The 23515-nt window shown below is 51.8% G+C and overlaps 2 protein-coding genes and 1 pseudogene across 2 annotated transcripts in view; 1 reads left to right on the plus strand and 2 right to left on the minus strand.

The window, feature by feature from the left end:
• Positions 1-23515, minus strand: part of LOC127474822 (zinc finger protein 11-like) — a 705018-nt gene that overhangs the window by 74973 nt on the left and 606530 nt on the right. The gene's annotated exons all lie outside the window — the stretch shown is intronic.
• LOC127474826 (zinc finger protein 850-like) overlaps positions 1-23515 on the plus strand; it is a 172478-nt pseudogene that overhangs the window by 65573 nt on the left and 83390 nt on the right.
• On the minus strand, positions 12405-15383 carry LOC127475012 (B-cell antigen receptor complex-associated protein alpha chain-like). The gene is made up of 4 exons (XM_051796313.1): positions 14954-15383; positions 14214-14332; positions 12940-13008; positions 12405-12833 (listed from the first exon to the last, which is right to left on the minus strand). The coding sequence occupies exons 1-4, from the start codon at positions 15381-15383 to the stop codon at positions 12723-12725; spliced, it is 729 nt and encodes a 242-aa protein (XP_051652273.1). The 3' UTR covers positions 12405-12722.

A 23515-nucleotide genomic window follows, 5' to 3' on the forward strand; every position in this document is an offset into this window, starting at 1 on the left:
AAACTGGACCAAGTTATTACTTGAAAGCCACCTGCTGGATTTAGCATTAATTACTCCTTGTTTTGATTATAGAGGAAAAAAAACTCACACAACACAATCTCTGTGGACCCAACAGAGAAAACATCCCCAGGGTCTTGTTAGAGCACAAACCTGCAAACAGGGATGACAGGTCAGAGAATCACAGAATCATCAAGGTTGGGAGAGACCTTCCAGATCTTCTAGTCCAACTGTCAACCCAGCACCACCAGAATCACCCCTAAACCCCATCCCAAAGTGCTACATCCAGATGCCACCTGAATGTTTCGAGAGACTCCACCACCTCCCTGGGCTACTTGTTCCAATGCCTGAGCACTCTCTCAGTGGATAAAGGGGTTTTGAATATCTAATCTGAGCCTCACCTGATGCAATTTAAGGCCGTTTCCTCTCTTCCTGTCACTAAAGGCTTTCCAGAAGACACGGACCCCCACCCCACTAAAACCTCCTTTCAGGTCATTGCAGAGAGCAATGAGGTCCCCCCTGAGCCTCCCCTTCTCCACACTCAACCAGCCCAGTTCCCTCAGCCGTCCCTCAGCAGACATGTTTTCCAGAGCCTTCCCCAGCTCTGTTCCCTTCTCTGGACACGCTCCAGCCCCTCAAGGGCCTTTTGGCACTGAGGGGCCAGAACTGGACACAGCACTCCAGGTGGGGCCTCCCAGTGCCCAGCACAGAGGGGCAATCAGTTCTCTGCTCCTGCTGGCCACACTCTTCTCCACAAAGGCCACGATGCCCTTGGCCTTCTTGCCCCCCTGGGCACACTCTGCCTCATATCCAGCTGCTGTCAAGCAGCACCCCCCAAGTCCCTTCCTGCTGAGCAGCTCTCCAGCCCCTCTGCCCCCAGCCTGGAGCGTTCCAGGGGGTTGTTGGGACCCAAGGGCAGGCCCTGACACTTGGCCTTATTGATCCAGCCTGTCCAGATCCCTCTGCAGAGCCTTCCTGCCCTCCAGCACATCCACACTCACACCCAGATCAGTCAGTCTCCCAAACAGGACAAAGTCTGACCACCAGCAGTCCAGGGTGTCAGTTCTGCTGCCCCCTCCTTCCTCCACCCAGAATGGAAAACTCCATCATTTTGGGGTCTCTGTGCCCGTCAGCTCCGACCACCACATCCCCCACCAGTCACAGAATCATGGAATGGTTTGGGTGGGAAGGGACCTTAAAGAGCATCTCAGTCCAACCCCCTGCCATGGGTAGGGACACCTTCCACTGGATTCAGAGCTCAGAGCCCCATCCAACCTGGCCGTGAACACTTCCAGGGATGGGGCAGCCAGAACTTCTCTGAGCAACCTGTGCCAGGATCTCACCACCATCACAGTCCAGAAATTCTTCCTAATATCCCATCTAACCCTTCCCTTTCTCAGTGTGAAGCCATTCCCCTTGTCCTGTCACTCCAGGACCTTGTCCAAAGTCTCTCTCCATCTTTCTTGTTGGCTCCCTTCAGGCACTGGAAGGACACAATTAGATCACCCCAAAACCTTCTCTTTTCCAGTCTTAACAATCCTAATTCTCTCAGCCTTTCCTCACAGCAGAGCTGCTCCATCCCTCTGATCTCCTTGCTGGTCCCCTCTGGACTCATTCCAACAGGTCCATGTCCTTCCTGTGCTGGAGCCCAGAGCTGGAGGCAGCTCTGCAGGGGTGACAACATTACAACCCTGTGTGTTCCAGCAAGGACACTGTGGAACCTCCTGGAGTAAAGGGGCCATTGTGACACTGTAGGGCCTTCTAGAGCCAAAGGAACCCTGGGACACTGTGGAATCTCATGGAATCAAGGGGCCATTGTGATGGTCCAGGGCCTCATGAAATCAAAGGAATTCTGGGACACTGTGGAACCTCATGGAATTAAGGGTTCCTTGTGCCATGAAGGACCTCATGGAACCAAGGGAGCCCTGAGACATTTCAGGACCTCATAGAATCAAGAGACCATTGTGACACTGAGGAACCTCGTGCACTCAAAAGCTACTGTGACACTGCAGGGCCTCATGGAACCAAAGGATTCCTGGGACACTGTGGAATCTCATGGCACCAAGGGGCCACTGTGATATGTGGGGCCTCCTAGAACCAAAGGAGTCCTGAGACATTTTGCAAACTCATGGAATCAAGGGTCCATTATCACACTGCAGAGCCTTATGAAGCCAAATGGACCCTGAGACTCTGTGGAACCTCATGGAATCCAGTGGCCATTCCCACACTGTAAAACCTCATGGATACTCTCAGGTTCCCATTATGAAAAGATGCCTCTGCCCAAATTCAGCTGCAAAGGAGACCATGTGCCAAAGTCAGCAGTCCAGGTTTGATTTAACAGTAAATAGGAGGGAGAGAGAGACAGAAAGAAGTAGAAAGAGAGAGAGAGAAGAAGGGGGTGGTGGGAAGCCAGTGAGAGAGAGACAGAGATGAAGTAAATGTATCACACCATGGAGATCCCTGAGGCTCCCACCGGTCCTTCTTCACCCTGCTCTGCTTGGTGGAGGGTCCCCAAGTTGTGCTTCTGGGCTATCACTTTTATACAGCCCAAGCCCCGGGTATTCAGGGGGGTAGATGCTGTTCCCACAGCTTGGGCTGGCACATCTACAAGGACTTGCTTCCTTTCCCACAGCTTGCCACGGTGGGAGTTTTGCCCAGTGTGCTTCCAGTCTGCAGGTGGGAATCTTTGTCTGGATGGGTTCCCCAGACCTGCCTTACCAGCCCTGGCTTCCTGTTGGGGCTGTCTGCTCTTTCCCACAGTCTGCACAGTGCAATTCTGTCCTGGGGGCTGCTTCCAAAGCTTCACCTCCCTTTAGGCCTTGGAATTAAAGGCCTTCCTGTTTGCCACCAGTGCTTATGTGTTGTGGTGCCTTATGGGATTTTCCTGCTTTGACAGTGTTTTGAGACAGTTCATTGTGCCCTTCAAGTCCTTCCATGTGCACACACACACACCCCACTCTCACCAGTGTCTGGCCCTCCAAAGAACACAAGCCCTGATGATTTGTAGCTCCCACTCCAGTGGTTGGCACTTGGAGCTCCCTCCGTACCCAGAGCTCAGAGTTCCCTTGTGCCAGAAAGTTTAAAGAGATTGTGCCTCATTCTACCAAGACAACCCTTGGAAAAAAGTGTCCCTCTGTGTTTCCTGGGATAAGGGCACTCTATTGTCATCTTCCAAAACCTTGGAGAGGTCCCAGAGATCTCCCAGGAAGGAATTTGGGGCCTCAAGTACATGACCCGTATATAGAGGCTGAGGACTCAGGGGTCAGTGATGTGAAGATTGAGGACAGTAGAGGAGTAGCCTGAGAGGTCTGGAAGGGGGGTGTGAGAGCTGGTGGAGCTTTTCTTCCTGTCAGAAAACAGCCTAAGAAAGAAATAGTGCCACCAAGGGCAGCTGGGGGGGCAAGAAGTTAGAAATTTCCCTCCAAGGTCAGTGTTGTGGTGCAATATGTCACCAAGAAGGAGTCTAGATGAGCCCAAGGCTTTGTGTGTGCAGGAAGAGCCAGGGAGGACGCAGAGATGTCAGTGCAGGAAGGTGCCAGCCAGGTGGGGCAGCCGGGGGGATGAGGACAGCCTGCAGGGAAAGGGGCAGGGCATGGACACCGTAGGACAGCCTGGGCTGGAGAGGAGACAGGGATGGGGAGAAGCTGAAAGGCCCTGACACAGCCACCTTCTGCAGGCCTTTGGCCAGGGTTGCTGTCTGTGCCCCTGATGCCAGGAGGAGGGGAGTGGCCCTTGCAGCCCTGGGGCCTCATGGCCTCCTTGTCCCTGCTCAGCAGCCTGGCAGGTGCCACCCCATGGTCCTGCCCTTGGCATTGCACATCCCACATCCCAGTGCCCCAGGAAGAGCCCTGAGGAATGAGGCAGGGACAGCATCTGCCTTCCCAGGGACTGGGGGTCAGGGCTTGGTCCTCTGGATTAAGGAAACAAGTCAAGGTTTATTCAGCATCAGAGTCACCTTTCCCTTGCTTGTCCATCCTTGTCATCACTGTCTGCAGTTTTCTGCTCTAACTGGAACCTGGGGACACATTCTCAGTTATGCCCCTCAGTGGGACTCATTAGCACTAAAGGAAACTTTAGTGTTTCAATCTCACTTTGACTTTTTGAGAAGTTGTTTGAACTTCCTCTCAGGGACTGAGTCTCATGTAAACAACACCAAACCCCCTGAGGGTCATGAAATGCCTGGGGCTGTTGCTGTGCTGCTGAGCTGGGCCGGGCTCCTGGCACACAGGGAGCTCCTGGCAAGCAAGAAGAGCTTCAAAGAGACAACTCTGCTGGTGAGCAGCTCCTCTGCACAGCCCAGCAGGGCTGAGGGCACTGCCAGGCCAGCTCAGGGACACCAGCAGGGCACAGACACAGCTTCAAGGGGCTCAGCACTGGCAGGACCGCTGAGAGCTCCCTGCAGGAGGAATCTTGGCAGGGCTGCACAGGGTGAGTCTGTGGCTGCAGGGCAGTGCAGGGGCAGCTCCTGGAGGCATCTCCTAAAGCTGGCCCAGCCCCAGCTGATGGGATGGGTGAGCAGGGGCTGTTTTGGGGCACTTTGGAAGAGCTGTGAAGCTGGGGGTGCAGCCAGGGGTGCCCAGGGCAGTGGGGCAGAGCAGGGTCCTGCAGCCCAGGGTGCTGTGCTGGGCAGGGACTCTGCTGCCTGCCAGGGGCAGCTCTCAACCAGCCCGGGGAGCTGCTGCCAGGGCTGGGGGAGAAGGGCTGTGGGCAAGGAGCAAACCTGGCAGCTGAGGGAGGATCTTTTCCATGTCTCAGTGTTGCAGGGTCAGACCTGCTCACAGCTCCACACCACTACACCATATTGAATGGAGAATTTTTTGCAAATCTAAGAAAAGACAGGGGCTACAGGAAAGGAATTAGTCCTGAGGTGTGTTTCCTGCTTAGGCATTGTAGCACAGACATTGTTCTCTCAGGTCAGGAGGCTGCACTGAAATTCAAACTCTTTTACTCTCAGACATGAATATTTCAGGCGTCTCAAAAATGAGCACAGGATCCTGGGCAGTGCTGAACCTTCCCTTGGGGGTGGGCACTCTCCTGTCCCAGGCCTTGGCTTCTCTACAGGAGGGCTCCCGTCCTGCTCTGTCCAGCACAGTTGCACCTCTGGGCTGGCACAGGGGACACTTAACAGAGCTGAGCTTGGAAACAACATTGTCCTGCTCTCATCACTGCATTGTGGATGTAGTTTTCAATATTTGTTTGTGTGAAATCAAAGTGAATGCAGTACAAGGTAAAGAGCAGGGCAGAAGGGAAACAGGCTAAAGAACTCTGCAGCTCTCCTGGTTCTGCTTTTAACCACAGAGATTTGAGCCCTTTTGTCTCTTGTCTTTTCTAAAGATTCTTCAAATTTTTAGCAATAAAAATGGGAATTTTTACTCCTAAAAGAACATCCTGAAGATTTAATGGTGGAACATATCTAACAGAAGAATTATTCTAAAGAGAATAGAAACCTCTGTTCTGCAGACCACACTCTTGTGAGTAGGGGGGTCAGAAATGGAGCTTTTCTGTTAAAGGTGGGTCACATCTGACATCCCTTGTGATCATCAGAGCTGTCACAAACCAGCTCCATGTCGCCACTGCAGCAGAGCAGAGCTGAGCCCTTGGCAGCACATAGCCAGAATTCTTGCTGTTCACACCACTCTGAATCAGTTAAAGGGAAATACAAATGGTTTGGGGGGATTACTATGAAAGATGGAGTATCTTTGCTGAGAGGGGTATCTCCTAATTCTTCTGTGTCTTTTCCTTTTCTGAATAGACCCTGTGCTGAGGAACAGCAAATGTCCAACAGCAGCTCCCTCACCCAGTTCCTCCTCCTGGCATTTGCAGACAGGAGGGAGCTGCAGCTCCTGCACTTCTGGCTCTTCCTGGCCATCTCCCTGGCTGCCCTCCTGGCCAACGGCCTCATCCTCAGCGCCGTAGCCTGTGACCACCACCTGCACACCCCCATGGGCTTCTTCCTGCTCAACCTCTCCCTCACAGACCTGGGCTGCATCTGCACCACTGTCCCCAAAGCCATGCACAATTCCCTCTGGGACACCACAACCATCTCCTACATGGGATGTGCTGCACAGGCCTTTCTGCTTGTCTTCTTTCTTGACGCAGAGTATTTCCTCCTCACCATCATGTGCTACGACCGCTACGTTGCCATCTGCAAACCCCTGCACTACGGGACCCTCCTGGGCAGCAGAACTTGTGCCCACATGGCAGCAGCTGCCTGGGCCACTGGCTTTCTCAATGCTCTACTGCTCACAGCCAATACATTTTCCCTGCCCCTGTGCCAGGGCAATGCCCTGGGCCAGTTCTTCTGTGAAATCCCACACATCCTCAAGCTCTCCTGCTCACACTCAGGCTACCTCAGGGAAATTGGGCTCACTGTGGTTATTGCCTGTTTAATGTTTGGTTGTTTTGTTTTCATTGTTTTCTCCTATGTACAGATCTTCAGGGCTGTGCTGAGGATCCCCTCTCAGCAAGGACGGCACAAAGCCTTTTCCACGTGCCTCCCTCACCTGGCCGTGGTCTCACTGTTTATTAGCACCTCATTCTTTGTCTACCTGAAGCCCCCTTCCATCTCCTCCCCATCCTTTGATCTGGTAGTGTCAGTTCTTTACTCAGTGGTGCCTCCAGCACTGAACTCCCTAATTTACAGCCTCAGGAACCAGGAGGTCAAGGATGCTCTGAGGAAACTGATAACTGGCTGTTTTTCAGAAGCAATAAACTCTCCTTCTTCTGCATGTTATGTACCTCATTAAAGGCCAATCCTGTTATGGACTTCATTGAAGGCCCAGTATATCTTTTTTGATATTTTGCTCCTGAGAGGAGTGTTATTTTTGTGAGAATTTCTTCACACCAAAAAATCTGTATATCTATAAATATATCTAAAACGATATATATTTATATCTTTATATATAAACACCATTTTCAATTCAGTGTTTGCCTTTCTAACTTGACCCAGAGGCTGTACAAATTGGAAATTGTATTCACTGTGTGCTCAAACCAAATAAAGAACTCTGCCTTGACTTGTTTGCCTGACATCTTTCCTTTCTGACTTCTCTGCAGCTGCAGGCTCGGTGCCTCTGTGCAGAGCTGGGCCAGAAAAGAGTCCCAGCAGAGCAGCACTGCCAGGGAGCAGCAGCCCTTCTCCTGCCTGGCCTCCTCTCCCTTCCCTTCCACACTGTCCTGCAGAGCCCTGTGTTGTTGGAGGCCTCAGTGCTCTGGCAGTCGGTGCCAGTCCTGCTGCAGGACTGTCCAGGGACTGCAGGCAGGGACAGCCACGGGCACTGCTGGCACAGAGCTGACCTCTGCAGCAGCACTGCCATCCTGCAGGGGCATCTCCTCAGGCCAGGGCCTCAAAGCTTCCATCTGTTTTCCACTTTGCTCTCCAGGATGTGCCCAACACAACGCCCTGCAGAGGAAAACAGCAGTGACCAGCACAAGGGGGGGAGTGCTCAGGGTGGGGGCACCCAGCAGTGCCCTGGCACAGCCAGCGCCGCTCCCAGCACTGGCCTCTCACCCCAGGCCATTGGACTTGTTCTTCCCTCCAAGGAGGGACAGCAAATGACCAGCTCAGGAGTCCATGTTTGCACTGCATGGACAAGACATGCCCATGTGTCACGGCTTGGGGCTGGGGGGGTGGAAGGCTTAGACAAAGTTGATGGCAGAAGCCGTCTCGTTGAGCTACCAGGGGCAGAGAGGACCCCCTTGCTTTCTAAATTCCTTCTCAGAGAGGAGCCTGGGGTGGCTGGATCCAATCTCGGGTTCAGATTTTGGTTTCGATTGAAGGAATTCTAGAGGTGTGATTCAATCACTTTGTTCGGTAGGTTTTAGTGATGGCAAATCAGAAATATTTTTATAAAATGAATTATTTATTAAGACAATTGATCAGACAAGTGATAAATGGCCTAAAAGACAATTATTTACTGCACAGTATAAAAGCCAAAACCTTCTAGCAGTATAGTGTAAGATAGGACAGTGCAGTCTATCAAAGTCATTCTATTAAAGTAATTGGATCAAAGCCAGCAAAAAGAAACGATCCTGAAGTAGAGATTGAGGTAACTCACCCCACAATGACAGGGGGTAGTTCTCTCTCTTTCACTTAACCCCTGGGCAGTGACCATGAAGAGCTGTCCCTGCTTCATGGCAGAAGCTCCACAAACTTCAAGGAAGTCTGTGGAAGAATCTGCCACATGACAGTTGGACGGGGCTTTTATAGTTATCAAGGGTTTGACTGCCAGACATATTTGCAGGCCAGGGAGCAGCTTATCTGTCAAATCCTGCTTCAAAAAGCAGGATGTGTGTTTGAAGTTTCATGAAGCATTTTGGGTTTAGCACAATTCAACATTAAAAAGAGCACCTTGGCACCAGCAGTAACTCATCACAGAGAGTGTGCATTGTTTGCATTCTCTGACCATTGTTTAGGTATTGTCAGAGCAGAGCATCCTGCCAGAAATGGCCCCTTGATTCTATGAGGTTCCAAAAACTCTGAGGGTTCCTTTGGTTCCCTGAGGCCCTACGGTGTCACAATGGCTCCTTGATTCCAGGATGTTCCAAAACATCCCAGGGTTCCCTTGGCTCCAAGAGGCTCCCCAGTGTCCCCCCGGCCCCTGGATTCCAGCAGGCCCTGCAGTGTCCCAATGGCCACTGGGTTCCAGGAGCCACAGGAGAGGTGGCCATGTTGTAGAGCCACGAGGAAGGGCTCTGAGCCCCTTTGGGCCCTCTGGGGCCTCCCAGCCCCTGGTTGGGGGGGGGACTGCAAAGACCTGGAACAGTGCTAGACCGGACTAAGTGTCTGTAGTTATGCCAGGAGATGTTTTTCTCCATGGGCACAGAGCAGCAGCCGGCGCTGACCAGAGAAACGGTGGCAGAGAGCCAGGACAGATAAGACCTGAACCGGAGGAGCAACAGAAGCAACATGCAGCACCGCAGAGAATACTCTTGGAAAGGGAGAGAGAGAGAGCCAGTAGCTGAGAGACAGAGTTCTGGGGGTAAGACTGATACCAGACCCCCCCCCAAACTCCTTTGAGATCCCTCTGAGAAAAGAGGGAGATGGACTCCTATTAAGGAGAAGAGTTTTAGACATGCAGCACCGGAGAGAGAGAGAGGAGCTGAGAAGCTCAAAAGATGTCCCGGAGCTGGACCGGGACCGCCAGATGGAATGTGGGGGGAGTTGACCTTGGCTCCCCCCCTTGCACTGCTGCCACGGTGGCAGCCTGAGAGACAGGGCACAGAGGCCCTGCAAGGAGCTGAGTCTCCTGGAGATACCAGACCGTCACGAAGACCCCCCTGTGCTCGTGATATGACCGTGGTGAAACGACCTTGTCTGGGGTTACGAAGCCCACGGAAGACCCCTCGGTTGGAGGCGATGGGGCCGAGAGAGAGAGGCTTGGATACTCCCTCGTGGATGCTGGCAGAAAGCCAGCCAAAGCTGCTGCATCAATGTGAAGAAGACAGACTGCTGCCTCAGAAGATGCTGCTGTTCAGAGACTGGAAGGGATCTGTCCTTCTTTCCCTCCTGGACTTTTATTTGGAGGGGAGAAGAGATCCGATAATTGTAAATACATATGTCATGGTAGAGATAGTTTGTGATCATGTGTATAATGTGATATGGTATTTATTTGTACAGTCATTGTAATATATTTCCCTTTCCCCCACTTTGAGTCTGGTGTGTTTTGTCTGGAAAAACCCATCTCACATTAGGTTGAGATGTGGGAGGGGGAATGGAGCTAGGGAATTGGATTTTGGGACTATCTCAAACCAGGACACTTTCACACCAGTTGTTCCACCAAAATGCACGTTCATTAAAGAGACAATTCCAAATTACAATAAACCATGTCAGAGACATAATTATGTCATGCTCTGACTGCCAGTGAATTACCCCAATGCCAGCTAAGGAAGGGGTTAATCCCAGGGGCATAACAGCCAATGAAATCTGGCAGACAGACGTTACACATAGAGCTGAATTCGGTAAACTAAAATATGTCCATGTTACAGTAGACACACATTCCAGATACATTAATGCAACAGCACACACAGGAGAAAAAGCCAAAGACGTTATCAGACACTGGCTCAGTTGTTTCGCAATCCTAGGAATTCCAAAAACCATAAAACCCGACAATGGCCCTGCTTATTGTTCTGAAAAAATCAAAACATTTCTCACAGATTGGGGGGTACTCCATTCCATAGGAATACCGCATTCACCCACAGGACAAGCGATTGTAGAAAGAGCTCACCATACACTAAAAGAAATGCTTCAAAGACAAAAAAGAGGGGAGTCGGTATGTAGCCCCCAGGAACGCTTATGGAAAGCGTCATATGTTCTAAATTTCTTAAACTGTAATGATACAGACCATAGCAGGTATGAACACCAACATAAAACTCAAATACTTTCATCTTCCAAACCACCAGTTATGATCAAAGATCTAATATCTGGGCAACGGTCAGGACCAGTAGATCTCATAACATGGGGAAGGGGATATGCCTGTGTATCCAAGGGTACCAAATTACAATGGGTCCCTTCTAGATGTGTCAGGCCTTATATCAGCCCTCCAGCACAACAGGAACAACCACCAGAAGAAATAAGTGAAGGATTTGGATTAGAAGAAACATGACCAACAATAGTAAACACATCACACAGAAAAAAAAAAAAAGGGGGAAAAGAGATATGGGTCTGTTCCCTATGTGTGTAAATCTACATTAACATTTCTTTAAAACAGGGAGAATCACAAGCAATAAATGATACAACAGAACCAAAAGAAACATATAAACAGTAACCAATACAGAACCAAAAGAAACACATAAACAGTAACCAATACAAAACCAAAACTCCATGAGTCAAACACAATAAAGGGTTAAAGAGTGCATGTGTAAGGAGAGAATGAAACGGTGGCCACCGGAGTATGAATGAGAAAGTTGAGTGGACGCATGTGTGTGTGTGTGAACTCAAGTACACTTTACAGCAAGACGTCCTAAACACTACTTCAAACAGCACCACCTCAGACACAACACCTACAACCCAACACATTTCCCTTTTAAATAAAGATGATGCCATTACACAAAGTCACCCTCAGATAAAAGGTTATCCACACCTACAAACCCTGGGTAATTTGAGATTGCTTGAATATTGCACGAACCAATAAAGTTGTAAACAGTTCAATAAAGGCTTTGTGACGATAGGCCCTGTTTTTTATAATTAGTTGAAATAAGATTGGTTATAATAAGAATGTTAAAAATGTATTGTTTCTCAACTTGTTAATAAAAAGAAGGGGGAGATGTGGCAGGAAGACTGTAACAAGGAACCATGGGAGTTGTGGTCTCCCGGGTTCTCAGACAATACTTGATTGTCATTGGTTAGAAGGTCATGGGACATGTTCAGGCGTGGTATTTAAACCTCGGCAGTTTGAATAAACGGTAATTCTGCTCTGGCACTTGTTCGTGTCTGAGTGGGGTTCGTCCCTTGAACAACACCTCAGATAATGGGAGGGAAATGGGGGGTAATGGGGGGGAAATGGGGGATAATGGGACAGTGAGGGGGAAACAGAAGGATATGCGAGGAAATGGGGAAACATGGAAGGAAAATGAGGGGAAATGGGAAGGAAGTGGGGGGAGAATGAGGGGAAATGGGAGGAATGGGGGAAAATGGGCAAAAAATGAGAGATAATGGGGAGAATGGGGTAAATAAGGGAAAATGGGCAAAAATGCGAATTAATGGGGAGAATGGGGTAAACGAGGGAAAATGGAGGAATGGAGGAGAGAGAGGGGGAAATGGGAGAGAATGGGGGGAATTTGTGGGAAATGGGGGTTAATGGAGGATAACGGGGAGGGAATGGGAAAAAATAGGGGATAATGGGGTAGAAATGGAGGATAATGGGGTAGAAATGGAGGATAATGGGGTAGAAATGGGGGATAATGAGGGCAAATAATGGGGGGAAATGGGGTAAAATGAGGTGAAATGGGGAAGAAAGGGAGAGAAATGGGAGGGTAATGGGGGAGAGTGAGGGGAAAATGGGGAAAATGAGGGGTAATGGGGAAAAATAGGAGATTATGGGGGATGGTAAGGGGGAAATGGGGGATAAGGAAGAAGAAATGTGGGATAATGGGGGATAATGGGGGAAAATGGTGAATAATAGGGAAAAATGTCAGATAATGAGGGAAAATGGGGAATAATAGGGGAGAAATGTGGGATAATGGGGGAAACGGGGAACAATGGGGAAAAATATGGGATAATGGAGGGAAAAGAAGGGATAATGGTTGAAAATGAGGGGAAATGGGTGTCTGAGAGGAAAAGTGGGGATAATGGGGGGAATGGGGGAAATAAGGGAAAATAGGGGATAAGGGGGGAAAATGGGGGAAATGAGGGAAAACGAGGTAATGAGGAAAATGAGGATAATGAGGGAAAATGGGGGAAATGAGGGAAAATGGGGAAAATAGGGGATGAAGAAGGAAAATGGGGGATAATAGGGGAAAAATGGGGGTCACTACAAGACCCCCCTTCCCATCAGACTCTGAGGCATCTCTGCTCTCACCTGCCTCCCCTTGCTGATTAATTAACCACTCGTTAATTACTAACAAGTAACTAACCCCCCAAAACCCACAGAACCCACAGCAGTTTTATTTTGGAGGGGGGTCAGCACAGCCTTTTGTCACCAGAGCAGAGCATTGGGGGGGGCCAAGCAGAGCCAGGGGGTCCCAAACCCCTTCCCGGGGGGTCCCACCCCCCTTTTTCGGGGGGTCCCTCAGGGCTTTTCCAGCTGGGAGTCGCTGGGGAGGGTCCCCACGTCCTGGTAGGTGGGTTGGACCCCCCGGGAAATGTCCTCGTACATCGAACACTCGTCCAGGTTCAGCCCCTGAAAACGAGGAAAGGGGGGGATTCGGGTCGGTTTGGGGGGGTTTAGAGAGTGATAGACACCCCCCCAGCACGATTTTGGGGCGCGGGGGCCCCCAGGACGTCACCTCGTAGAGGTTTTCCTCCTCGCATGTGGTTTTTTCGGGGTGCAGCAGCTGCTCGTTGGCCCAGCGCTTCTATGGGGGGGAAAAAGGGGGCACGGGGGGCTTTGGAGTGGTCAGGGGGGGTTTAGGGGTGGCCAGGGGGGAAAAAAGGGGGCACAGGGAATTTTTGGGGTGTCCAGGGGAGTTTTGGGGGACACCAGGGGAGATTTAGGGGTGGTGGGGCAGGGAGGTTGGAAGTACAGGGGGGTTTTGGGGTGGCCGGGGGGGTTTTCTGGGGGCACCAGGGGGGATTTAGGGGTGACCAGGGGGGGAAAAGAGGGCACAGGGGGGTTTTGGGGTGGCCGGGGGGTGTTTGGGGGGGCTCCAGGGGGGTTTTGGGGTGGCCGGGTGGGGTTTGGAGGCACCAAGGAGGAATTAAGGGGTGACAGGGGAAAACTAGGGGTGGCCGGAGGGGGTTGGGGTGTCCAGGGGGGTTTTGGGGGGCACCAAGGGGATTTAGGGGTGGCCAGGGGGGTTTTGGGGGCACCAGGGGGATTTAGGGGTGGCCAGGGGGGGTTGGGTGTCTCTGGGGAGGACTGGGGGGATTTGGGGATGGCAGGAGGAGGTTGGAGGGAACTGGGGGGGATTTGGGGGGAACTGGGAGGTACGGGGGGCGTTGAAGGGGTTTTGGGGCATCCAGGGGGGAATTGGGGGTACCAGGGGGGGTTGGGGGGTTGGGGAGGATTGAGGTTACCCAGGGGGGGATTTTGGGGGACCCGGGGGGCAATTGGTGTCCCCAGGGTCTCAATTAATGTCCCCAATGTCTCAATTGGTGTCCCCAGTGTCCCATTTACGGGACCCAATGTCCCACCTGGTGTCCCCAGTGTCCCAGCTGGTGTCCCCAGTGTCCAAGTTGGTGTCCCCAATGTCCTAATTAGGTGTCCCCAGTGTCCCAGTTGGTGTCCCCAGTGTCCTATTTAGGGGTCCCAAAGTTCCAGTTGGTGTCCCCAGTGTCCCAACTGGGGGTCCCAGTGTCCAATTGGGGGTCCCAGTGACAGAACTGGGGGTCCCAGTGTCCCAGTTGGTGTCCCCCTGTCCCAGTTGTCCCAGTGTCTCAGTTGGTGTCCCAGTGTCCTAGTTGGTGTCTCAGTGTCCCAGTTGGGTGTCCCAGTTGGTGTCCCCCTGTCCCAGTTGTCCCAGTGTCCCAGTTGGTGTCCCAGTGTCCCAGTTGGGTGTCCCAGTTGGTGTCCCAGTGTCCCAGTTGGTGTCCCCCTGTCCCAGCTGTCCCAGTGTCCCACCCTGAGCAGCAGCAGCAGCCCCGGCCCGGCCGAGCAGAGCAGCAGCAGCACCCCCTGCGCCGTCAGGATCCGGTTCTTGGTGCTCTCCCTCAGCGCCAGGAACGGGGTGGGAACCGGCTCTGTGGGAACGGGACTGGGTAACTGGGAGGGACTGGGTATACTGGGAGGGACTGGGTATACTGGGAGGGAGTGCAGGGCACTGGGTTATACTGGGAGGGCCTGGGCTATACTGGGAGGGCACTGGGTTATACTGGGAGGGACTGGAGGGCACTGGGTTATGCTGGGAGGGCACTGGGAGGGACTCAAGAGAGATACTGGGAGTGACTGGGACAGACTGGAGTGGGACTGGAGGGCACTGAGAAGGGCTCAAAGGGGTTACTGGGAATAACTGGGATGGACTGGGGGGCACTGCAGGGCACTGGGATGGACTGGGGGGGCTTGTGGTAGCACTAGGTTATACTGGGAGGGGACTGGGATGGACTGGGTTATACTGGGAGGGGACTAGGATGGACTGGGAAAGATCAGTGACTCAGATGAGACCCCCCAGCCCCCTCGATCCCCCCGAGACCCCCAGGACCCTCCCGAAGGTGCTGCAGGGCTGGGGGGCACTGGGATACCCTTGGAGGGGACTGGGACGGACTGGGTTAAACCGGGAGGGACTGGGCTATACTGGTACCATACTGGGGGCACCGGGAGGGGCCGGGTGACCCGGGTGAGACCCCCCCACGCCCCCCACTCACCGAGGACCCTGACGAAGGTGCCGCAGCTCTGGGCCGTCTCCCCCCCGGACTCCACGCGGCAGAAGAAGAGCCCGGAGTCGTTGTGGGACAGTTTGGGGAAGGTCAGGGTGGAGCTTCCCCCCCCTTCCTGCACCGCCCGCTCCATCCGGCGGCCCCCCCGGGTGGCCACCACCTCCTGGGGCCAGGGGCAGCTCCGGGGGACCTCCCCGAGCCCGGGGGGACACGCCTGGAGCCAGGTCAGGGCAGTGTCGGGGGGGCCTCGGAAGTGGCACTCGAGGGTCAGGGGGGTCCCCACGGGCCCCTCGCGGGAGGGGGGCCCCCCCACACCCGGAGCCACCCCCGGGGCGGGGCCGGGGAGCAGGAGGGGCTCGGGGGGCTCCCGGTGGTCACGGTCACGGGGGTCGGCGTCTCGGGGGGCTCCAGGGGTCATGCACGGGGCGCAGCCTTCGGGGGGGGTCTGGGAGCACTGGGAGCCTGCGGGGACAGAGGGGGGGTTAGGGGAGGTCACCAGTGCCCCCCAACCCCCATGGAGGGCGACTGACCCTGAGGGGGTCACTGGGGGTCCCTGTCCCTTCTGGGGGGGGTCTTTGGGAGTTCCCAGAACAGTGAGGGGTCTTTGGGGGTCCCCCAGACCCATCTGAAGGTCATTGGGCGCCCCCCAGCCCCTCCCAGTTCCCCCCCTTCCCCCTCCCAGTTTCGGTTCCCTGTCCCAGTTTGGGAACAGGAAATACTGGTTGGGGTGGCGGGGGACATTTTGACACGGGTGTGGGGGACAAAACCTGATGCTGAGACCCCCTGAGACCCCCCAGACCCAAACCCTGAGACCCCCAAACCCAAATGGAGACCTTGGGATCCCCGAGACCCCCAGATCCAAATCCTGAGCCCCTCGGACCCAAACTGAGCCCCCCTGACCCAAACTGAGCCCCCAGACCCAAACCCTAAGCCTCCCTGACCCAAACTGAGACCCCCAGACCCAAAACCTGAGATCCCCAGAGCCAAACTGAGACCCCCAGACCCAAATCCTGAGCCCCCCAGACCCAAAACCTGAGATCCCCAGAACCAAACTGAGACCCCCAGACCCAAATCCTGAGCCCCCCAGACCCAAAAGCTGAGATCCCCAGACCCAAACTAAGACCCCCAGAACCAAGGCCCCCAGACCCAAACTGAGGCCTTGGGACCCCTGAGACTCCCAGACCCAAAGCCTGAGACCCCCTGACCCAAGCTGACACCCCAGAGACCACTCAGACCCAAACTGAGACCCCCCACACACCAAAACTGAGACCCCCAGACCCAAATCCTACCTGCGAGGAGCAGTGTTATAAGTGATCTAAAGAAATTTGCTGTTCAAATGAGAGAAAGAGTTAATAAAGCTATTATATTGTGTTAACTGCTTTGTTGGAATCACAAGTTAGAGTGTTATGCAATGCCTAACCACAAGTTCTGTAAGCTGCAAACTGATTAACCACAACGCAATGATGATTTAGCACATTGTACTTTGAAGCTGTTTGTTCTAAGCATATTAATGGGGAGCAATACGGAGGGGTCGGCCACGAGGAGTCCGGGTGATCAACCATCATCCTGATGGAAATTTCCAGAACCACGGCCTAATAGAGACTAATGACTTTAAAATTATTGGTGGACACCCCTCAACAACGGAGATGGCCCGTGAAAGGAGGAACCAACCCAGAGCTGGCCCGCGAAGAGGGAACCAAGCAGGATGCAGTCCATGAAATCTCCACCAATGGACTGATGACATGACTTTGGGGGGGAGGTGGTAAAGAAGGGTATAATAAGTGCGGTTTTTGTTCCCCCTTGTGGACTGCGGCAGGAACAGGGGTTTCCTCTGGTCGCCCGGATAGCCGTTTTTGCTTGTTTGTGGCATAAAAAAAACTTTTATACCTTGCAACCTAAATTTATAGTCTTGTTACCTATCACAAGGTACAGTTGTTGGGGCAGCCTGGGCACTTCTTGGGCAGCAAAGTGCTTTCTGTGGTGGCACCTTTTGTCTGGCAGGAATCTTCATTTGGATTCAATTTTTCAAAAGGTGGGACCGGCCATTGCAGAGCAGGGTAGAAAAAAGGGAACAGCAGCTCTTTCCATAAAGAACTTCGGCTTCTCCCCTTCGGCTTCAAGTGTAGTTGGTGCAGCCTGGGCACTTCATGGGCAGCAAGAGCTTTCTGTGGGGGCAACTATTGTCTGACAGGAATCTTCACTTGGATTCAATTTTTCAGTAAGTGGGACCAGCCATTACAGTGTAGGGCTAAAAAATGGGAACAACAGCTCTTTCCACCAGGAAAAAATCTGGAAGCTTTGGTTTCAGGTGTAGTTTGTGCAGCCTGGGAACTTCTTGGGAAGGAAGAGTTTTTTGTGGCGGCACCTTTTGTCTGGCAGGAGTCTTCATTTAGAGTAAATTTTGCAGGAGGTGGGACGAGCCATTGTAGCAGGGCTGAAAAAAGGGAACAGCAGCTCTTTCCACCAGGAAAAAAAGTCTGGATCTTTTGGCGTCAGGTGCAGTTCTTGGGGCAGCCTGGGCACTTCTTGGGCAGCAAAGACCTTTCTGTGGTGGCACCATTTCTCTGGCAGGAATCTTCATTTGCATTCAATTTTTTACAAGGTGGGACTGGCCATTGCAGAGCAGGGCTGAAAAAAGGGAACAGCAGTTCTTTCCACCAGGAAAAAAAGTCTGGATCCTTTGGCTCCAGGTGCAGTTGTTGGGGCAGCCTGGGTACTTCTTGGGCAGGAAATGTTTTCTGTAGTGGCACCTTTTGTCTGGCAGGAATCTTCATTTGGATTCAATTTTCCAGGAGGTGGGACCGGCCATTGTAGCAGGGCAGAAAAAACGGAACAGCAGCTCTTTCCCTAAGGAAAAAAAGTCTGGATCCTTTGGCTTCAGGAGTAGTTGGTGGGGCAGCCTGGGCACTTCTGGGGCAGCAAGAGTTTTTTGTAGTGGCAAATTTTGTCTGGCAGGAATATTCATTTGGATTAAATTTTTCAGGAGGTGGGACCGACCATTGCAGAGCAGGCCTGAAAAACGGGAACAGCAGCTCTTCACACCAGGAAAAAAACCTGGATCCTTTGGCTTTGAGGTGCAGTTGGTGGGGCAGCCTTGGCACTTCTTGGGATAGATGAGTTCTCTGTGGTGGCACCTTTTGTATGGCAGGAATCTTCAGTCGGATTCAATTTTCCAGGAGGTTGGACCGGCCATTGCAGCGCAGGGCTGAAAAAAGGGAACAGCAGCTCTTTCCACCAGGAAAAAATTCTGGAAGCTTTGGTTTCAGGTGTAGTTGGTGGGGCAGCCTGGGCACTTCTTGGGCATCAAGACCTTTCTGTGGTGGCACCTTTTGTCTGGCAGGAATCTTCATCTGGAGTAAAGTTTTCTGGAAGTGGGAACGGCCCTTGCAGCACAGGTCTGAAAATAGGGAACAGCAGCTCTTTCCCTAAGGAAAAAAAGTCTGGAAGCTTTGGCTTCAGGTGCAGTTCTTTCAGCAGCCTGGGCACTTCTTGGGAAGCAAAGACCTTTCTGTGGTGGCACCATTTATCTGGCAGGAATCTTCATTTGGAGCAAAGTTTTCTGGAGGTGGGACCGGCCATTGAAGAACAGGCTTGAAAAAAGGGAACAGCAGCTCTTTCTACCGGGAAAAAAAGTCTGAATCCTTTGGCTTCAGGTGCAGTTCTTGGGGCAGCCTAGGCACTTTTTGGGCAGCAAGAGATTCCTGTGGTGGCCCCTTTTGTCTGGCAGGAATCTTCAGTCGGATTCAATTTTCCAGGAGGTGGGACCGGCCATTGCAGAGCAGGTCTGAAAAAAGGGAACAGCAGCTCTTTCCACCAGGAAAAAAAGTCTGGATCCTTTGGCTTCAGGTGCAGTTCTTGGGGCAGCCTGGGCACTTCTTGGGCATCAAGACCTTTCCGTGGCAGCACCTTTTGTCTGGCAGGAATCTTTAGTCGGATTCAATTTTCCAGGAGGTGGGACCGGCCATTGCAGCACAGGCCTGAAAAAAGGGAACAGCAGTTCTTTCCACCAGGAAAAAAAGTCTGGATCCTTTGGTTTTGAGGTGTAGTTGGTGGGGTAGCCTGGGCACTTCTTGGGCAGCAAAGACCTTTCTATGGTGGCACCATTTGTCTGGCAGGAATCTTCATTTGGAGCAAAGTTTTCTGGAGGTGGGACCGGCCATTGAAGAACAGGCTTGAAAAAAGGGAACAGCAGCTCTTTCTACCGGGAAAAAAAGTCTGAATCCTTTGGCTTCAGGTGCAGTTCTTGGGGCAGCCTAGGCACTTTTTGGGCAGCAAGAGATTCCTGTGGTGGCCCCTTTTGTCTGGCAGGAATCTTCATTTGTAGTCAATTTTCCAGGAGGTGGGACCGGCCATTGCAGAGCAGGGCTGAAAAAAGGGAACAGCAGCTCTTTCCACCAGGAAAAAAGTCTGGAAGCTTTGGCTTTGAGGTGAAGTTGGTGGGGCAGCCTGGGCACTTCTGGGGCAGCAAAGACCTTTCTGTGGTGGCACCATTTCTCTGGCAGGAATCTTTAGTTGGATTCAATTTCTCAGGAGGTGGGACCGGCACTACAGAACAGGACTGAAAAAAGGGAAAAGCAGCTCTTTCCACCAGGAAAAAATTCTGGAAGTTTTGTCTTTGAGGTGCAGATTTTGGGAAAGCCTGGGCACTTCTTGGGCAGCAAAGACCTTTCTGTAGTGGCACCTTTTCTCTGGCAGGAATCTTCATTTGGATTCAATTTTCCAGGAGGTGGGGCCGGCCATTGCAGCGCAGAGCTTAAAAGAGAGAAAAGTAGCTCTTTCCACCAGGAAAAAATCTGGAAGCTTTGACTTCAGGTGTAGTTTGTGCAGCCTGGAAACTTCTTGGGAAGGTAGAGTTTTTTGTGGTAGCACCTTTTGTCTGGCAGGAATCTTCATTTGGATTAAATTTTTTAAAAGGTGGGACCGGTCATTGCAGAGCAGGGTAGAAAAAAGGAACAGCAGTTCTTTCCACCAGGAAAAAAAGTCAGGAAGCTTTGTCATGGAGGTGCAGTTGTTGGGGTAGCCTGGGCACTTCTTGGGCAGGAAGAGTTTTCTGTGGTGGCGCCTTTTGTCTGGCAGGAATGTTCATCTGGAGTAAAGTTTTCTGGAGGTGGGACCGGCCATTGCAGCACAGGACTGAAAAAAGGGAACAGCAGTTCTTTCTACCAGGAAAAAAATCTGGATCCTTTGGCTTCAGGTGTAGTTGGTGCAGCCTGGGTACTTCTTGGGCAGGAAGAGTTTTCTGTAGTGGCACCTTTTGTCTGGCAGGAATCTTCAGTTGGATTCAATTTTCCAGGAGGTGGGACCGGCCATTGCAGCGCAGGCCTGAAAAAAGGGAACAGCAACTCTTTCCCTGAGGAAAAAAAGTCTGGATCCTTTGGCTTCAGGTGTAGTTTTTGCAGCCTGGGTACTTCTTGGGATAGATGAGTTTTCTGTGGTGGCACCTTTTTTCTGGCAGGAATCTTCAGTAGGATTCAGTTTTTAAAAAGGTGGGACTGGAGATTGCAGCGCAGGGCAGAAAAAACGGAACAGCAGCTCTTTCCCTAAGGAAAAAAAGTCTGGATCCTTTGGCTTCAGGAGTAGTTGGTGGGGCAGCCTGGGCACTTCTGGGGCAGCAAGAGTTTTTTGTAGTGGCAAATTTTGTCTGGCAGGAATATTCATTTGGATTAAATTTTTCAGGAGGTGGGACCGACCATTGCAGAGCAGGCCTGAAAAACGGGAACAGCAGCTCTTCACACCAGGAAAAAAGCCTGGATCCTTTGGCTTTGAGGTGCAGTTGGTGGGGCAGCCTTGGCACTTCTTGGGATAGATGAGTTCTCTGTGGTGGTACATTTGTATGGCAGGAATCTTCAGTCGGATTCAATTTTCCAGGAGGTTGGACCGGCCATTGCAGCGCAGGGCTGAAAAAAGGGAACAGCAGCTCTTTCCACCAGGAAAAAATTCTGGAAGCTTTGGTTTCAGGTGTAGTTGGTGGGGCAGCCTGGGCACTTCTTGGGCATCAAGACCTTTCTGTGGTGGCACCTTTTGTCTGGCAGGAATCTTCATCTGGAGTAAAGTTTTCTGGAAGTGGGAACGGCCCTTGCAGCACAGGTCTGAAAATAGGGAACAGCAGCTCTTTCCCTAAGGAAAAAAAGTCTGGAAGCTTTGGCTTCAGGTGCAGTTCTTTCGGCAGCCTGGGCACTTCTTGGGCAGCAAAGACCTTTCTGTGGTGGCACCATTTGTCTGGCAGGAATCTTCATTTGGAGCAAAGTTTTCTGGAGGTGGGACCGGCCATTGAAGAACAGGCTTGAAAAAAGGGAACAGCAGCTCTTTCTACTGGGAAAAAAAGTCTGAATCCTTTGGCTTCAGGTGCAGTTCTTGGGGCAGCCTAGGCACTTTTTGGGCAGCAAGAGATTCCTGTGGTGGCCCCTTTTGTCTGGCAGGAATCTTCATTTGTAGTCAATTTTCCAGGAGGTGGGACCGGCCATTGCAGAGCAGGGCTGAAAAAAGGGAACAGCAGCTCTTTCCACCAGGAAAAAAGTCTGGAAGCTTTGGCTTTGAGGTGAAGTTGGTGGGGCAGCCTGGGCTCTTCTGGGGCAGCAAAGACCTTTCTGTGGTGGCACCATTTCTCTGGCAGGAATCTTTAGTTGGATTCAATTTCTCAGGAGGTGGGACCGGCACTACAGAACAGGACTGAAAAAAGGGAACAGCAGCTCTTTCTACCAGGAAAAAATTCTGGAAGCTTTGTCTTTGAGGTGCAGATTTTGGGAAAGCCTGGGCACTTCTTGGGCAGCAAAGACCTTTCTGTAGTGGCACCTTTTCTCTGGCAGGAATCTTCATTTGGATTCAATTTTCCAGGAGGTGGGGCCGGCCATTGCAGCGCAGAGCTTAAAAAAGGGAAAAGCAGCTCTTTCCACCAGGAAAAAATGTGGAAGCTTTGACTTCAGGTGTAGTTTGTGCAGCCTGGAAACTTCTTGGGAAGGTAGAGTTTTTTGTGGTAGCACCTTTTGTCTGGCAGGAATCTTCATTTGGATTAAATTTTTTAAAAGGTGGGACCGGTCATTGCAGAGCAGGGTAGAAAAAAGGAACAGCAGTTCTTTCCACCAGGAAAAAAAGTCAGGAAGCTTTGTCATGGAGGTGCAGTTGTTGGGGTAGCCTGGGCACTTCTTGGGCAGGAAGAGTTTTCTGTGGTGGCGCCTTTTGTCTGGCAGGAATGTTCATCTGGAGTAAAGTTTTCTGGAGGTGGGACCGGCCATTGCAGCACAGGACTGAAAAAAGGGAACAGCAGTTCTTTCTACCAGGAAAAAAATCTGGATCCTTTGGCTTCAGGTGTAGTTGGTGCAGCCTGGGTACTTCTTGGGCAGGAAGAGTTTTCTGTAGTGGCACCTTTTGTCTGGCAGGAATCTTCAGTTGGATTCAATTTTCCAGGAGGTGGGACCGGCCATTGCAGCGCAGGACTGAAAAAAGGGAACAGCAGCTCTTTCCCTGAGGAAAAAAAGTCTGGATCCTTTGGCTTCAGGTGTAGTTTTTGCAGCCTGGGTACTTCTTGGGATAGATGAGTTTTCTGTGGTGGCACCTTTTTTCTGGCAGGAATCTTCAGTAGGATTCAGTTTTTAAAAAGGTGGGACTGGAGATTGCAGCGCAGGGCAGAAAAAACGGAACAGCAGCTCTTTCCCTAAGGAAAAAAAGTCTGGATCCTTTGGCTTCAGGAGTAGTTGGTGGGGCAGCCTGGGCACTTCTGGGGCAGCAAGAGTTTTTTGTAGTGGCAAATTTTGTCTGGTAGGAATATTCATTTGGATTAAATTTTTCAGGAGGTGGGACCGACCATTGCAGAGCAGGCCTGAAAAACGGGAACAGCAGCTCTTCACACCAGGAAAAAAGCCTGGATCCTTTGGCTTTGAGGTGCAGTTGGTGGGGCAGCCTTGGCACTTCTTGGGATAGATGAGTTCTCTGTGGTGGCACCTTTTGTATGGCAGGAATCTTCAGTCGGATTCAATTTTCCAGGAGGTTGGACCGGCCATTGCAGCGCAGGGCTGAAAAAAGGGAACAGCAGCTCTTTCCACCAGGAAAAAATTCTGGAAGCTTTGGTTTCAGGTGTAGTTGGTGGGGCAGCCTGGGCACTTCTTGGGCATCAAGACCTTTCTGTGGTGGCACCTTTTGTCTGGCAGGAATCTTCATCTGGAGTAAAGTTTTCTGGAAGTGGGAACGGCCCTTGCAGCACAGGTCTGAAAATAGGGAACAGCAGCTCTTTCCCTAAGGAAAAAAAGTCTGGATCCTTTGGCTTCAGGTGCAGTTCTTTCGGCAGCCTGGGCACTTCTTGGGCAGCAAAGACCTTTCTGTGGTGGCACCATTTGTCTGGCAGGAATCTTCATTTGGAGCAAAGTTTTCTGGAGGTGGGACCGGCCATTGAAGAACAGGCTTGAAAAAAGGGAACAGCAGCTCTTTCTACTGGGAAAAAAAGTCTGAATCCTTTGGCTTCAGGTGCAGTTCTTGGGGCAGCCTAGGCACTTTTTGGGCAGCAAGAGATTCCTGTGGTGGCCCCTTTTGTCTGGCAGGAATCTTCATTTGTAGTCA

Source organism: Manacus candei, unplaced genomic scaffold, assembly GCF_025592945.1.
Source record: "Manacus candei isolate 608988 ecotype Guabito, Panama unplaced genomic scaffold, ASM2559294v1 h1tg000045l, whole genome shotgun sequence".
In the NCBI taxonomy this organism is placed as follows: domain Eukaryota; kingdom Metazoa; phylum Chordata; class Aves; order Passeriformes; family Pipridae; genus Manacus; species Manacus candei.

Coding starts and splice junctions, on each gene's coding strand:
- LOC127475012 (XM_051796313.1), bottom strand. CDS start 15,383: ATGACCCCTGGAGCCCCCCGAGACGCCGACCCCCGTGACCGTGACCAC. Junction 14,333..14,953: donor CACCTTCGTCAGGGTCCTCG/GTGAGTGGGGGG, acceptor CCGTTCCCACAG/AGCCGGTTCCCACCCCGTTC. Junction 12,834..12,939: donor AGGAGGAAAACCTCTACGAG/GTGACGTCCTGG, acceptor CCTCGTTTTCAG/GGGCTGAACCTGGACGAGTG.